This window comes from Notolabrus celidotus, chromosome 23 (assembly GCF_009762535.1).
Source record: "Notolabrus celidotus isolate fNotCel1 chromosome 23, fNotCel1.pri, whole genome shotgun sequence".
In the NCBI taxonomy this organism is placed as follows: domain Eukaryota; kingdom Metazoa; phylum Chordata; class Actinopteri; order Labriformes; family Labridae; genus Notolabrus; species Notolabrus celidotus.
In genome coordinates, this window is record NC_048294.1 from 15,333,040 (window position 1) to 15,350,145 (window position 17,106).

A 17,106-nucleotide genomic window follows, 5' to 3' on the forward strand; every position below is an offset into this window, starting at 1 on the left:
GTTGTGAAAAGACAAACCTTGGGTTGACAGACTACAATGATGGACTGTGCCACTTCCGGGTGTGTTCCCTGGGGTGAGTTTGTGCCTTATTTTTAGGACGACCACATTTTGGTGAAGGGTGTATGTATGAGACAAAGGCAGACGTGTGCCACAGAGTTAAAAGATGAAACAGTGAAAGGGCGCTTGTGGCCTAGCGGTCTAAGCATCCAACGTATAGAGGCTATAGTCCTTGTCGCAGAGGTCGCCGGTTCAACTCCCGGCCGGTCACCCATTTCCTGCATGTCTTCCCCCCCTCTCCACTCTCCACACTTCCTGTCTCTCTTCAGCTGTCCTATCCAATAAAAGGCAAAAAGACCCCAAATATAGCTTTAAAAAAATATAAAGATGAAACAGTGATTAGCTTCACCTCAGACATCTCGAGCTCTGACGTTTGTTGTCACGATTAACAGGACACTGGTTCACTGGACATGAGTCGCATGACACACAGTGTAGTGCTACAAGCTACAAATTTCCATGTTTCACACACAAAAGTGACTCAATTTCAACAGCAATCAAGGAAATGTCAAATATAAATGGCATATTCTGTTGACTAGAAAGCCATTGTCCACCTGAGAGGCAATTCTAGCATCATGAATAAAGCCAAGCACAACATAAGAATGTGTATCTAAGGCTACTTTGCACATACAATCAGCTCATATTCAAAGAGGATTTCATGTCACAGCTTTACTCACTTTACAAGTTATGAAAGCCTGATTTTGACTTACACAAATGATTCCCAGTTCTACCCTCACAGAGAGAAATACATGTCATTACTGTACTCTGTATCCTGAGATTTAATAAAAAAATTAAATCTTGTCTCTTAAGATAGTCTTATTGTATGAGTGCTGCTAGGGTCCTAAAGTTGTAACCAGAGGAATCTATTTCAATTCAATATCAGTGATGATGAATAATTTTAAGGGATGTGGATGCCATTTAAAAAAATTTAAACCTACCGACTATGTCCATAGATTAATTGACTGTACAAAAATAAAAGAAAATAAAATATTTGTAGATTACATTTTGGAACTAGGCAAATTTGTTTTTTTATATATATTGTACTTAATCCAATCAAAACCAAAACTAACATATATTTTTGTAATCTATACACATACATACTAGATGGTCCAGAGCTCAAAGTGAACCAGAATAGAAGTAATGATCGAGCATTAATCCTATGCTTGCCAGACTAGCTGAAAGCTGAAACATTAGATGTACATAGTGTCATACATTTAAATCATCAACACCACATCAGTGTGCATTACTATACCACATTTGGAAAGCAATCCACATTTAACTTTATATGTGTCAGCAACCCTTTACAGTATAAGTAGGCCTCCAGGAAAAGGTGTGTCACAGAAGATCACAGCAGCGAGGCAATTCTAGCATCATGAATAAAGCCAAGCACAAAATAAGAATGTGTATCTAAGGCTACTTTGCACACACAAGTAGCTCATATTTAAAGAGGATTTCATGTCACAGCTTTACTCATGTGTTTATCTAATTAAGGAAGTTTAACAAAGTGAATAAAGCCTGATTTTTTTTTTTTTTTTTAATGACTTAAGTTTTATTGGATTTTTAATTTTCCACAGCACATATCCACAACATAAAGGACCAAATAGTGCCAGGCCGAAGAATGAAAAAAAAACATAAAGATAACGATAAAATGTGTGAGTTTGACCAGCATGAAAATAATAAAAAACAAACAGAGAAAACAACAAACACAGAAGATAAATGCTGTATCAGACAATAAAAAAAATAAAAAAAATAAAATAATGGACAAATAATGAGAGTAACCAAACACCAGTATTAACAAGGACATTTTGGGCAAGTTAACAAGATGTCCATCGTACCACTGTCAGATGCCCTCTACCCATACTTCACATATAGATATTTAATCAATGTCCATCCAACAGTGTCCACACTGCTTCCTTTCAATAAAGCCTGATTTTGACTACACAAATGATTCCCAGTTCTATCCTCACAGAGAGAAATACATGTCATTACTTCAACCCTGGTATCGCATTTGTACTCTGTGGCCTGAGATTTAATAAAAAGATTCAATCTTGTCTCTTAAGATAGCCTAATAGTACATCATACTATTTGTGGCTTTCAGGGACCAATGCAAACACTGTCTTTAACTATAAATATATATGTGTATTCAGCACAGCCAGACGTAGCTACTCCGCATCAAAGTCTTTAGAGCCTTGCCGCAGAAGGCTTTGTCTGGACACTCTGCTCTGAAGTACCCTTGAGCCTACCTGCAGAGTTTATGGGATGAAGAATGGACTGATTTATCCTCTGTTCCTGTAAAGAGGGAGCTAAGCTGTAGGAAGCTGTATGGTACAAACAATACAATAATGGCCATGCACTCTTTGAAAAGTCGGGGAGGAAAGTGCAGTTTTATTACCAGAAAACTTTCCTTTCTTTCCAGACTTTGATGGATCAGAAGCTTTTTTTAAGTTGCGCCTTGCAGCAATGACAGGAGCAACATGAAATACGCAGCGCTCACAGAGAAGCTGACAGATATATTGATCCATCGAGAAAACACTAACCGTGGGCGCCTGAGGTTTTGCACAACCATTGCCATGAGAGCTTTTCTTCCCCTGCTGAATGAAAGCAACCTGATCAACTGTAATACTGCAGAGGGAGGCTTGTCATGAAACATGGAGGCATGATTTTACTGTGAGATGTATGCATGCTAAACAGCAGTAAAATGACAAAAATGTGAGAGAGGAATGACAAATTTACCCAAGCACAAGCTCTATCGTGACAAGAGGACAGCACAACCACCTCTGAATTGAAAAAATAAAAGTTTACAATACATCTCAATCAGGGCAGGTAAGAATGTGGGAGCTTTTCACACTGTGGCCACCAAATTGAGCATCAAGAGAGCTGAGCAACAATCTATAGAGCACCCATCTGCAGTGGAGTGTGCTTCACTGCGCTGGGTAAGTGCTCCACCTACTCACCTTCCCCTGCTTGACGTTATCCAGAAAAAAAGGCAGTGCAAGTTGTTGAAGTGGAGCGGGATGCTGTCTGCTGTCAACTGGCCATCCAAAGCTTACAGTTTACTTGTACAGCATGTGTTTCAGATAGTCCGAGATGTCACATTTTTATATATTTGAGAAGGATTACACTTTATTTATTTGTATTAGTTTATATCAAATTACACTGCAGCTACCTGCATCATGGGAGTATAGCAGACATGAAAATGATGGATATGATTTAACTGTTCAGACACAGAAGACAGGAAAATTCATTAACGTCAAAGCTGTAAAACCCTGCAGCCACAGTATCCGCAGGCTGTCATTAGATGAGCACAGAGTGTGACGTCTTCCAGTACCTGTACATATCGCTGAACACCAGTGCGCACAGAGATTAACAACATCTGCAGTTTTCAGCAGCAACAGCCAGCTGAGCTGAGTTTTGGTAAACAATGTGATCGCCAACACGCCATCAGCACAGTGCAGGGAAAGTCGGAGTGAATACAAGTCAAAGTACACAGTCAGTGGATGCACGCCATAGAAGTGATGTTAACCATTCAGGTATTGTAGGTTTGTTTTTTCTACATCTATATTTAGTCAAATGCCTCATGAGTCAGGATCTATTGATACTCTTTTTAATGTTATTTTCCACAGTTGAGTTTTGACCCATTCAACTTTGACTTGACTCAGGAACTTCAAAAAAACTTTATATTGATGGCAGTACAACAGTTTAATGTCATCTCTATCTTACAATCATGGGAAGGCCTCCCAGTCACAGTTGTTTTCTATTTCATTTTATAGATCTAAAAAGAATGAAGCCGGTGAAATGTCTGGAAATATGTTTTTCTATATGCTAATGAAATTTTACAGATGATCATCATGTTGCTTATTATGTTGTTGCACCAAAAGAAAGCAAAGAAAATGTGTCTATTCTCATCAGAGCAGCTTGAAGATGAACCTGTTTACTTTATGAGTTTTAATCAAAATCAAAGAAAAATGGCCGGTAGTTGTCGAGTCAACTAGCAGCTTATTTTTCAGGCTTCCTCACTCGAAATAGACTAATGCAGGAGCAACAGCTTGAAAATTACAAACTTTGTTGATCTGATGGTAACCTATCTAATTTCCCATTGTGTACTGTATTGAAATCCCCGCCCATTATTATCATCCCCTTTCCGTCACTGATAATATATTTGCTAAATGTTTGAAAAATATCCCTTTCTCTTCTTGTGGAGCATATACATTTAGTAAAGAAATGTCCATGTCTCCTATACGGCCCACTAAAATGACATATCTTCCCATTTTATCTTTTATCACCTTCTCAGCAGAAAATGGTAGGAATTTGTTTATTAGTATAGCTACTCCCCCCCCTTTTTGTTTTTACCATAGGAGGCGTGAAAAACTTAATTTACCAATTCTTCTTAAATCTCTTCTCAGTTTTTTATATTCTTCCTCAGTTAGGTTTGTTTCTTGCAGTAAATCGATGGAACATTGGATTTCTTATAGTTGGTTGTATACCTTCCTTCTCTTTATGGGATGATTTAAACTTACATTGTAGGAAATAATGTTAAGTCCTCCGGAAGTCCTTTAAATATGTTTTTATTATTTAAAAAATGTAACCTCCAAATTGACCTCCTTCAAAGCCAGGATCAATTTTTAAATTATGTTAAGTAAAATGTAAAAAAAAAAAAATCCTATATGATTTTAGTATGAGCATTGCAGTGGATCCAGGTTTTGAAAATTCTGAGATTAACATTGAAATATATAAGAGTGAACTCCATTACTGCTTCCAGCTGTTTCAAATATGCACTCCAGTTTCCTGGGTGCACAAATGGAACCAATAAAAAATGATACCCAGACATGGCTTTCATTGAAGAATGTGAAGTGCTGCTGGGGTCCTAAAGTTGTAACCAGAGGAATCTATTTCAATTCAATATCAGTGATGATGAATTATTTTAAAGGATGTGGATGCCATTTAAAAAATAATAAGCTACCGACTATGTCCATAGATTAATTGACTGTACAAAAATAAAAGACAATAAAATATATGTAGATTATATTTTGGAACAGGGCAAATTTGGTTTCCTAAATATTGTACTTAATTTAATCAAAACCAAAAACTAACAGATATTTTTTTTAATCTGTACACATACATACTAGATGTCCGAGAGCTCAAAGTAAACCAGAATACAAGTAATGATCGAGCATAAATCCAATGTTTCCTAGACTAAATGAAACCTGAAACATTAGATGTACATCCTGTCAACGCCATTTAAATCATCACCACATCAGTGTGCATTTCCATACCACATTTGGAAACGATCCACATTTAACTTTATACGTGTCAGCAAACACCATACAATATAAGTAGGCCTCCAGGAGAAGGTGTGTCACAGCAGATCTGTCGGTTCCTGCTTGTGGTAAGGCTGCGTTCTTCAATGCATCAGACCCATTTACAATGTTTTGACATGATAAAAGTTAAATCCAAGGCATTATTTGGTGATTCTATGATTTTACACCTACCCTAACAAATGTAACAAATTGCTTTAAACAGGATTGGTGAATAAGACAATTTAAGAGAGAGAGGGTCAGGTAAGAAAAACTTGGAATTTCATTCTTTTCTCTGTACAGATATTGCATTTAATGACCAAAGTTGTTCATACAAAGATCTGGATGAATTATAATGATGCTAGACTTTGATTCCTTTATCAGCTTATTCTGTTATGACATTTAAAAACTTAATGTAAGAATGTTGGAACAAGGTTTCAATGTGCATACGTTTTACTTTTCCAAGGAATTCCATTCATTTAAAAGTGATATTTATTACGTAAACTTGGTTATAATGAGCTCTGCAGGCTGATACAAGTTAAAGACATTTTATTTCTCTTTTTGGTAATTCCTGTATAGAAACAAACCGCAACCATGAGTACAGACGCGGAGATGGCCACTTATGGCAAAGCCGCCATTTACCTCCGTAAGCCGGAGAGGGAGAGGATTGAGGCTCAAAGCAAACCATTTGATGCCAAGTCCGCCTGCTATGTGGCTGATGCCAAAGAGCTGTACCTGAAGGGAACAATCATCAGCAAGGATGGCGGCAAAGTCGTTGTCAAAGTCCTGGACACTCAGGAGGTTGGTATCTTTAAGACAAAGTCAAATGCTCCCTCAGTTGATCAGTTCTCATTTGACAATTGTCCTGTTCCAGGAGAGGACAGTCAAGGAAGATGACGTCTCTCCAATGAACCCTCCCAAGTACGACAAAATTGAGGACATGGCCATGATGACCCATCTCAATGAAGCCTCTGTGCTTTATAACCTCAAAGAGCGTTATGCAGCATGGATGATCTACGTAAGAAAATGAACTTTATGACAATTTGCTTTTCACTTTGATTCACATGTAGGAAACATTGGGGTCATTTTTGGATCCTTCTAACCCCTTTTAGACCTACTCTGGATTGTTCTGTGCCACTGTGAATCCCTACAAATGGCTCCCAGTGTATGATTCAGAGGTTGTCAGTGCCTACAGAGGCAAGAAGCGTATGGAGGCTCCACCCCACATCTTCTCCGTCTCTGACAACGCTTATCAGTTCATGCTTACTGGTAAGACATACACAACATTTGTCAGATATTATATTTTTCTGCTGCAAGAAAAACAGAATGAATAACTTTGTTGTTTTTTTATTCAACAGATAGGGAGAACCAGTCTGTTTTGATCACGTACGTTTTGTATTTGTTGATATTTTTTAGTTCTATATCTTGACAATGAAAATGAACAAGTCTTTAAAAGTCTTTTTCTATACCTAGTGGAGAATCTGGTGCTGGAAAGACTGTGAACACCAAGCGTGTCATCCAGTACTTTGCAACAATCTCAGTTGGTGGAGACAAGAAGAGGGATACATCAAAGGTGGGAGTATCAACATGATTAATGGTTACAATTCAGTGTTCTTTCATATGATTCGATTGGAAAGAAAAGAAAAACTCAAATCACTTCTTAATCTTCACTACAGGGTTCCCTTGAAGATCAGATTATTGCAGCCAATCCCCTGCTGGAGGCCTATGGTAATGCCAAAACTGTGAGAAATGACAACTCCTCTCGTTTTGTAAGTATGCTGGGATTTTTGCAAATCAGATAGGTCTAGTGAAACATTGCCCATGTTCATGAATGTCAAAACTCTCTTTTTCCCCAAACAGGGTAAATTCATCAGAATCCATTTCGGCACAACTGGCAAACTGGCTAGTGCTGATATTGAGACATGTAAGTAAAATCCTGTGATACATCCAAAAAACAAGGACAAAATTTGGGCCAGGATTTGACTTATGAACATTTGTAGATCTGCTGGAGAAGTCTAGAGTGACATTCCAGCTTCCCGATGAAAGAGGCTACCACATCTTCTTCCAGATGATGACCAACCACAAGCCTGAGCTGATTGGTATACACAAAGCTGAACTCAAATATCCCTGTGTTACTCCTCAGTTTCTTATACAACTATGTTTTGAGCTCTCCACCTTTTTCTTTGTTTTCCAGAAATGGCACTCATCTCATCCAACCCCTATGACTTCCCCATGTGCAGCATGGGTCAGATCACTGTGGCCAGCATTGATGACAAAGTTGAGCTGGAAGCCACTGATGTACGTGACCGTGACTACAAAATGTTTACATGTATTTTTGTGAATGTTTGCAATACCAAAATTGCCCTTTACTAAATTTCCAGAAAATTAAGATTTCTTTTTACACTTATTTCAAACACAGAATGCTATTGATATCCTGGGCTTCACTGGTGAGGAGAAGATGGGCATCTACAAATTGACTGGTGCTGTGCTCCACCATGGCAACATGAAGTTCAAGCAGAAGCAGCGTGAGGAGCAGGCTGAGCCAGATGGCACAGAGGGTGAGTTCCTATATGTTAATTAATGCTTGCAAAATGTTATTTTAGACTAGCTTGTCCTCTATCATGACTGACGTTATCACATGCTGTCTGTACAAACTTAAAGTCATTTAATTTCTGTCAGATGCTGACAAGGTTGCCTACTTGCTGGGTCTCAACTCTGCTGATATGCTTAAGGCTCTGTGCTATCCCAGAGTGAAGGTCGGAAATGAGTTTGTCACCAAGGGACAGACTGTACCTCAGGTAAGCATAAAATATCAATGTCTATAAACAAAAATTAGGGTTACTTTAGTTCCACTTAAGTATTATGGTACTACATTTGTTTTTGTTTTTTTTTACTAAAACAAGGAATTCAATGTAATAATGTTTTTTATGAGTTTCAAACATGAAACATGAAACGTATTTTGTAGCATATCCTGAGTACTATTTTGGATGTAGTTTTTATTTTAGATATTTGGTGTCACTCATCTCATAAACAAAAGTTCAGAAAACTAATAACTTGGTATTTTAAATGAAATTCTTGACTGACTAAAATCATATAATACCTGTTATTTAGGTCGGAAACTCAGTGACTGCCCTGGCCAAGTCTATCTATGAGAGGATGTTCTTGTGGATGGTTATCCGTATCAACCAGATGTTGGACACCAAACAAGCAAGACAGTTCTTCATTGGTGTGCTGGATATTGCTGGCTTTGAAATCTTTGATGTAAGCTTCATATTTTATTTTCATTGGCTTTCCTTTTGTGACCTTCTATATAACAATCATTCCCTTTGTTTTTGAGATAACAACTGATTCATCTCTCTGCTCACAGTTCAACACCTTGGAGCAGTTGTGCATCAACTTTACTAATGAGAAACTGCAACAGTTCTTCAACCACACCATGTTCGTTCTGGAGCAAGAGGAGTACAAGAAGGAGGGTATTGTCTGGGAGTTCATTGACTTTGGTATGGACTTGGCTGCCTGCATTGAGCTGATTGAGAAGGTAATGATTACATTACATTACGGTAACTATGTAACTCTGAGTTTTACTTATTATTCCCTTTAATAATATACTTCCTTCTTCTTTTTTCAAGCCCATGGGCATCTTCTCCATCCTTGAAGAGGAGTGCATGTTCCCCAAGGCAACAGACACATCCTTCAAAAACAAGCTGTATGACCAGCATCTTGGCAAAAACAAAGCATTTGAGAAGCCAAAGCCCGCAAAGGGCAAGGCTGAGGCCCACTTCTCCCTGGTACATTATGCTGGTACCGTGGACTACAATATCGCTGGCTGGCTGGACAAGAACAAGGATCCACTGAATGAGTCTGTCATTCAGCTGTACCAGAAGTCCTCAGTCAAACTGATGCCTGTTATCTATCCACCTGTAGTTGAGGGTATGATTGTGACAACATCAATATATAACAAATCATTTGGGTTTATGTAATGTGTTTTGTTTGTTGATTTTAACAAACTTTAGCATGGATTTACCTGAACTGTTTTACTAGTTCTGACAGTATTTTCTTGATTGTCAACAGAGACTGGTGGTGCAAAGAAGGGAGGCAAGAAGAAGGGTGGTTCTATGCAGACTGTGTCTTCACAGTTCAGGGTAAGGTTTCCCATTGCAAAATTGGATATTCAATCATTTCTCAGATGACAAACAAACGCACCACTGATATATCGCATGACAAGTTAACATTTTGGATCCACAGGAGAACTTGGGCAAGCTGATGACTAACTTGAGGAGCACCCACCCTCACTTTGTGCGCTGCCTGATTCCAAATGAGTCAAAGACTCCAGGTACATGGAAAATACAATCTAAATAGATTATTTGAGGAATAGTTTGGTTTTGCTGGTTCTTGTTATTTAATTTTGTGTCAATCATTTAACACAAATTTGCTATAATACATTTTTTTAACAGGTCTTATGGAGAACTTCCTGGTCATCCACCAGCTCAGGTGTAATGGTGTGCTGGAGGGTATCAGAATCTGCAGAAAAGGTTTCCCAAGCAGAATCGTCTATGCTGATTTCAAGCAGAGGTATCAATTGAAATATGAATGGAGATTTAATGCAGTGGATACAAAGACAATGCTCACACTGATAATGAACTCCCTCCTTAAAGATACAAGGTGCTGAATGCCAGTGTCATCCCTGAGGGACAGTTCATTGATAACAAGAAGGCTTCAGAGAAGCTGCTTGGATCAATTGATGTCAACCATGACGAGTACAGATTTGGACACACCAAGGTAAGCACCCTTCTCACATAAATTAACTTAATTGTAGTTACCAAGGAGGGTACATGTACGTTGCAATTTATTTTGCTTTTAATCTTAATTAAAAATCACATCTCCAAGTTAGAAGACATTGTGATGGAGTTTGAGGCCACTGGCCAAGGAACAAGTAAAGAGAAGCAGATGAGGCGAAACAGCATAGAACATATAAGAACTTTTGCCTGTTCAATCACAATAACTTCACTCTCACAAGTGTCTCCCCAGTGAAATTTGTCAACAATTCACTCTTGTAAAACTGCTACTGCTCCCACATGTGTCTCAAGTTATCTTAAGCATAACTGCCACTGGCCATGTGGCACACATGTCTTGGTTTTTTTACAGTATGAAATTTAAAAGAAACTTAATCTCTGGCACATTGAAAAATATTCTCCGAAGTATTCTTTTTTTTTTTTACATGTGAGAGATTTATATTGAATGGGGTGCACACTTTCCAGGTCCTAAAGTGGAGTATTTGGTGTTAGAGTAGTGTATGATGCAAAATGAACCATAAATTACTGTTTTCTATTTATCAAGGTGTTCTTCAAGGCTGGTCTCCTGGGTACCCTTGAGGAGATGAGAGATGAAAAACTGGCATCTTTGGTCACAATGACTCAAGCTTTGTGCCGTGGTTACGTCATGAGAAAGGAGTATGTTAAGATGACAGAGAGGAGGTATGTTGAAAACAAATTGTATAAAAATAAAACTATGGAAAAGTCAAAGAACGACATTGTCCGTAACAGCTGTTTCTTGTCCACAGAGAAGCCATCTATACCATCCAGTACAACGTCCGCTCATTCATGAATGTCAAACACTGGCCATGGATGAAGGTGTACTACAAGATCAAGCCTCTGCTGAAGAGCGCTGAAACTGAGAAGGAGCTGAGTCAGATGAAGGAGAACTACGACAAGATGAAGACAGATCTTGCTGCTGCCCTGGCCAAAAAGAAGGAACTGGAGGAGAAGATGGTCTCCCTCGTGCAGGAGAAGAATGACCTGCAGCTGCAAGTCGCATCAGTAAGTATACATTTATATTCTGTCTCCTTCTGTTAGCATAATGTGGATCTGCAAACAACCTTTTTTTCTATTGCAAACCAGGAAGGAGAAAATCTGTCAGATGCTGAGGAGAGATGTGAGGGACTCATCAAAAGCAAGATCCAGATGGAGGCCAAACTCAAAGAGACAACTGAGAGACTGGAGGATGAGGAGGAAATCAATGCTGAGCTCACTGCCAAGAAGAGAAAGCTGGAAGATGAATGCTCTGAGCTCAAGAAGGACATTGATGACCTGGAGCTTACCTTGGCCAAAGTGGAGAAGGAGAAACATGCCACTGAGAACAAGGTTTGGGAACAACTGAATATCTTGCACATTAAGTACAATCCAGAGATTACCACATATAAACAATGTTTTGCTTACTAATTTAGGTGAAGAACCTGACTGAAGAGATGGCCTCTCAGGATGAGAGCATTGCTAAGCTGACCAAGGAAAAGAAAGCCCTTCAGGAGGCTCATCAGCAGACTCTTGATGATCTGCAGGCAGAGGAAGACAAAGTCAACACTCTGACCAAGGCCAAGACCAAGCTTGAACAGCAAGTGGATGATGTAAGTTTTAATAGTCACTCAGCTTTGCAAATTAACATGGGTGATGAGCCTCGTCATTAAAAACTTATATTACTGTTCAGCTTGAGGGTTCTCTGGAGCAAGAGAAGAAGCTGCGTATGGACCTTGAGAGAGCCAAGAGAAAGCTTGAGGGTGATCTGAAACTGGCTCAGGAATCCATCATGGATCTTGAGAATGACAAGCAGCAGTCTGATGAGAAACTGAAAAAGTAACATTGTCTTTCAATTCTACCAAAAATAATACTGAAAGATTATAGCCAAACACACAAGCTCTTAAAATGATCTTGTGTAATCCCCACAGGAAGGACTTTGAGATCAGCCAGCTCCTCAGCAAGATTGAGGATGAGCAGTCAATGGGTGCTCAGCTTCAGAAGAAGATCAAGGAGCTTCAGGTGACATATTGTGTTAAAAGAAAATGCATACATTTTTAAGTTAAGTAAAAGTTTACTGAAAGACGACATACCTACATTCTCCAGGCCCGTATTGAGGAACTGGAGGAGGAGATTGAGGCTGAGCGGGCTGCTCGTGCCAAGGTTGAGAAGCAGAGAGCTGACCTCTCCAGGGAACTTGAGGAGATCAGTGAGAGGCTGGAGGAGGCTGGTGGTGCCACTGCTGCTCAGATTGAGATGAACAAGAAGCGTGAAGCTGAGTTCCAGAAGCTCCGTCGTGATCTTGAGGAGTCCACTCTGCAGCATGAAGCCACAGCTGCAGCTCTTCGCAAGAAGCAGGCCGACAGCGTTGCTGAGCTGGGAGAGCAGATCGATAACCTCCAGCGTGTCAAGCAGAAGCTGGAGAAGGAGAAGAGCGAATACAAGATGGAGATTGATGATCTCTCCAGCAACATGGAGGCTGTAGCTAAAGCAAAGGTACATATATCATACATGACAAAGTTAGTACATTGAACAATGTCATAGATATTAAAAGGAAATCTGATCACTAATTCAATGTCTCTTTTTCTCATTAGGGAAATCTTGAGAAGATGTGCCGTACCCTTGAGGACCAATTCAGTGAACTGAAGACCAAGAATGATGAAAATGTCCGTCAAAACAATGACATGGGTGCACAGAAAGCACGTCTCCTGACAGAAAATGGTATCTACAAATTTTAACTGAAAGGTGTTTTTTCCATTGTTGTTAAAGTGTGACACAAACTAATATTTCAACACATCTTTCTAACAAGGTGAGTTCAGCCGTCAAATTGAAGAGAAAGAGGCTCTTGTCTCCCAACTGACCAGGGGCAAACAGGCCTTCACTCAGCAGATTGAGGAGCTGAAGAGACAGATTGAGGAGGAGGTTAAGGTAAGAAAAATGTGACTTTGTTAAGATAACTTTGTACGTGTGATTTATAGAAACATGTTTCACTCAGAATATGATTTCATACATTAGGCCAAGAATGCTCTTGCTCATGGAGTGCAATCGGCCCGCCATGACTGCGACCTGCTGAGGGAGCAGTTTGAGGAGGAGCAGGAGGCAAAGGCTGAGCTGCAGCGTGGAATGTCCAAGGCCAACAGTGAGGTAGCTCAGTGGAGATCCAAGTATGAAACTGATGCTATCCAGCGCACTGAGGAGCTTGAGGAAGCCAAGTGAGTTCATTTTCATACAACACATGAAGAAATATTTGAATTATTATTATTATTATGTAAAAATATTGTCAGTGTTTGTAAGTTCCATGTTTTCACTGAGACCAACCACACAATTTTCACACAGGAAAAAGCTTGCCCAGCGCCTTCAGGAGGCTGAGGAGCAGATTGAGGCTGTCAATTCCAAGTGTGCCTCTCTGGAGAAGACCAAACAGAGGCTCCAGAGTGAGGTGGAGGACCTCATGATTGATGTGGAGAGAGCTAACGCTCTGGCTGCCAACCTGGACAAGAAGCAGAGGAACTTTGACAAGGTAATGTTAACTTCTGTCAGCTCTACATGAAATCCAAGAAACCACGATGCATTTCAACATTGTTTTGATCAGTTACTGAGAGAATGAATTGCACTTCAGGTTTTGGCAGAATGGAAACAGAAGTACGAGGAGGGACAGGCAGAGCTTGAGGGAGCTCAGAAGGAGGCTCGTTCTCTCAGCACTGAGCTCTTCAAGATGAAGAACTCATACGAGGAAGCTCTGGATCAGCTGGAGACCATGAAGCGTGAAAACAAGAACCTGCAGCGTAAGTTCTCACTACATACTTCCGACACACTATGCTAAAAAAGGCTGTATTTCTGTCTTCTATTCAATGCTCATTTTACATTTTGAGGCTTAATATTATAAAACACATACATTTCTCTGCAGAGGAGATCTCAGATCTGACTGAACAGATCGGTGAGACTGGCAAGAGCATCCATGAGCTGGAGAAGTCCAAGAAGCAGGTGGAGACTGAGAAGTCTGAGATCCAGACTGCTCTTGAGGAGGCTGAGGTATACTTTTTTTCTGGAGAAATCTTCTGTAAAATCAAAAATATTTTAATCTGTTGTCAGATACTTTACAAAAGGTAGGAACATTGAGATTAATAATTATCTTTTCTGTCACTAGGGAACTCTGGAACATGAAGAGTCTAAGATCCTGCGTGTCCAGCTGGAGCTCAACCAGATCAAGGGTGAGGTGGACAGGAAGATTGCAGAGAAAGACGAGGAGATGGAACAGATCAAGAGGAACAGCCAGAGGGTGACTGACTCCATGCAGAGCACTCTGGATTCTGAGGTCAGGAGCAGGAATGATGCCCTGAGAATCAAGAAGAAGATGGAGGGAGACCTGAACGAGATGGAGATTCAGCTGAGCCATGCCAATCGCCAGGCTGCTGAGTCCCAGAAGCAGCTGAGGAATGTGCAGGCACAGCTCAAGGTACTGTAGCACACAGAGACTGTGCAGAGTTTGTGGTCAGTTCTCTTTCATTTTAGCAGTCATCTTCATATTTTCCTGACATTTTTCACTAGGATGCACAACTGCACCTTGATGATGCTGTGAGAGCCCAGGAAGACCTCAAAGAACAAGCTGCAATGGTGGATCGCAGGAACGGTCTCATGATGGCTGAAATTGAGGAACTCAGAGCTGGTCTGGAACAGACAGAGAGATGCCGCAAAGTTGCGGAGCAGGAGCTGGTGGACGCAAGTGAGCGTGTTGGACTTCTGCACTCACAGGTGACTATTCTTTTATATCCGCCACTTTCTGCATTCATACCATTTTTATTGGGGAAATAATAACTCTTTATTTCTAAATTTTTAGAACACAAGTCTTCTGAACACCAAGAAAAAGCTTGAGGCTGACCTGGTCCAGGTTCAGGGTGAAGTGGATGACACTGTTCAGGAAGCAAGGAATGCAGAGGAGAAGGCCAAGAAGGCCATCACTGATGTAGGTGTACTTTCATTCATTCTTAATTTTTGGTCATGATGAGTTGTCTTTCTCACCAGTGTTAAATTCTGTTATCATTAGGCTGCTATGATGGCTGAGGAGCTGAAGAAGGAGCAGGATACCAGCGCTCACCTGGAGAGAATGAAGAAGAACCTCGAGGTTGCTGTTAAGGACCTGCAGCACCGCCTGGATGAGGCTGAGAACTTGGCCATGAAGGGAGGCAAGAAGCAGCTCCAGAAACTTGAGTCTCGGGTAAGAAGGCTGTGTTAAGAATTTGGACAACTGAGTCAAGAGGTTAAATCATTTTTTAAAAATAGGTTTATTTTACATTACTTACTGTACTTTTGTTTTCTGAAGGTGCGTGAGTTGGAGGCTGAAGTTGAGGGTGAGCAGAGACGTGGAGCTGATGCAGTTAAGGGTGTCCGCAAATATGAGAGGAGAGTGAAGGAGCTCACCTATCAGGTAAAGTCACTTTTATTAAGATGTAACATTTTAATAAATAAAACACAATTTGAAATAAATACAAATCTAAATCTCTATTTTGTTTTTATTGCAGACTGAGGAGGACAAGAAGAATGTCACCAGGCTGCAGGATCTGGTTGACAAGCTGCAGCTCAAGGTGAAGGCCTACAAGAGGCAGTCTGAGGAAGCGGTAAGGACATCGGATTGGTTTTCACACATGTTCAAACAAAAATCATCTGACAAAATTTTGTCTTTATGTAAAGTTTGATAACATTTGAAAATTTCATTGTGTCGTCTTCTGCGTTTTTCAGGAGGAACAGGCCAATGTTCATCTGTCCAAGTGCAGGAAGATTCAGCATGAGCTTGAGGAGGCTGAGGAGCGTGCCGACATCGCTGAGTCCCAGGTTAACAAACTGAGAGTTAAGAGCCGTGACTCTGGCAAGGTAAAACTATATTTAGAAATTCAAAATCTGAACTGATAAGTTTCCCTGTATTTCAAGTTTCATCAAGCAATTTTTGTATATATGTATTCAGGGATGTACTGTGAAAATGTAGTGATTCATTTATTTATTTTTTACAGGGAAAAGACGCAGCTGAGTGAAGCATTCCAGCTGATGGGTTATCTCCTATCATATAATATGATGTGAATAAACCACAATAAAACTTTTTTAGAGCCCAAGCACCGACTTCTTTCTTTCTTTCTTTCTTCCCTCGCATTGAATTGCCTTTTTGGAGCCTTCAACATTCCCGAACACTCATTAAAGTTGACACACTCATCACATCAGGCCAGGTGGAAAATGTGATATTCTTTTGCTTCCGTGCAAAAAGTCACAAAAATGGCTCAATAGTGCAACCTTCAATTTTCCAAATTTCAAAAGGCTTGTCCCTCAACACAATTCAACGTACATGCATGAATTTTTTGCATTAATCATAAAGATAGATAAAGATAATATGAAATGTCCCACATAACAATAAGTATTTCATTTAGTTAAAAATTAAATTTGTTGATTTTCAAGTGTATGCCTCGACTGCCTGAGGTCCTTCATCTGGTCTAAAGTTGCGCAAATATCTCAACATTGGTTGAGAATATTTAAGCACTAAGCTTGCTCCTGATGGATGTTCTTTTTCTTTTCTGGAGGATGCATTTCTCAAGAAGGTTACAAAATGGACAGCCTTGCCACACCACTGTGACACTATGTCTTAAAATGCATCCTTTGAAAGGAAGCAAACCTGAATTGGGACAAAGAAAGAGACTTGCTATGACAGAAGTGGAAAAGGGTGACACAAACAGTGGGCAGCAAGGAAACCTGATGATTGTATTATTCATTACAACAAGCTCTGCTGTTGTCTGAGACGCCATGGTGCGCTTCAATTTTAAAACTGAGTATGAGGACGTAACCTCTTTTCTTCTCTGTATGTGTGGAAATCTGATATTGATGAAACAGAGATGAAAGAGGACGGCATTAAAACGTGAGTCACAAATAAAAATGTGAGACTCCTGATGCTCAGATAGGTGTGGTGCTGAATTGAGAATGTGATACGATGT

At 39.9% G+C, this 17,106-nt stretch overlaps 2 protein-coding genes across 4 annotated transcripts in view; one reads left to right on the plus strand and one right to left on the minus strand.

Moving 5' to 3' along the window:
* The window catches only part of kcnip4 (Kv channel interacting protein 4), a 184,704-nt gene that overhangs the window by 121,210 nt on the left and 46,388 nt on the right, over window positions 1-17,106 (minus strand). The window lies entirely within an intron of this gene.
* Window positions 5,943-16,239, plus strand: LOC117807248 (myosin heavy chain, fast skeletal muscle-like). The gene is made up of 39 exons (XM_034676437.1): window positions 5,943-6,149; window positions 6,223-6,366; window positions 6,461-6,617; window positions 6,707-6,734; window positions 6,822-6,927; window positions 7,025-7,117; window positions 7,209-7,272; window positions 7,349-7,447; window positions 7,543-7,646; window positions 7,768-7,906; window positions 8,028-8,146; window positions 8,460-8,609; window positions 8,716-8,886; window positions 8,978-9,278; window positions 9,420-9,490; window positions 9,594-9,681; window positions 9,803-9,920; window positions 10,004-10,127; window positions 10,686-10,822; window positions 10,909-11,164; window positions 11,246-11,488; window positions 11,572-11,748; window positions 11,829-11,974; window positions 12,067-12,157; window positions 12,242-12,631; window positions 12,730-12,856; window positions 12,945-13,063; window positions 13,151-13,347; window positions 13,472-13,655; window positions 13,755-13,920; window positions 14,043-14,167; window positions 14,283-14,591; window positions 14,684-14,887; window positions 14,973-15,098; window positions 15,180-15,350; window positions 15,456-15,560; window positions 15,655-15,750; window positions 15,872-16,003; window positions 16,141-16,239. The coding sequence occupies exons 1-39, from the start codon at window positions 5,943-5,945 to the stop codon at window positions 16,159-16,161; spliced, it is 5,805 nt and encodes a 1,934-aa protein (XP_034532328.1). The 3' UTR covers window positions 16,162-16,239.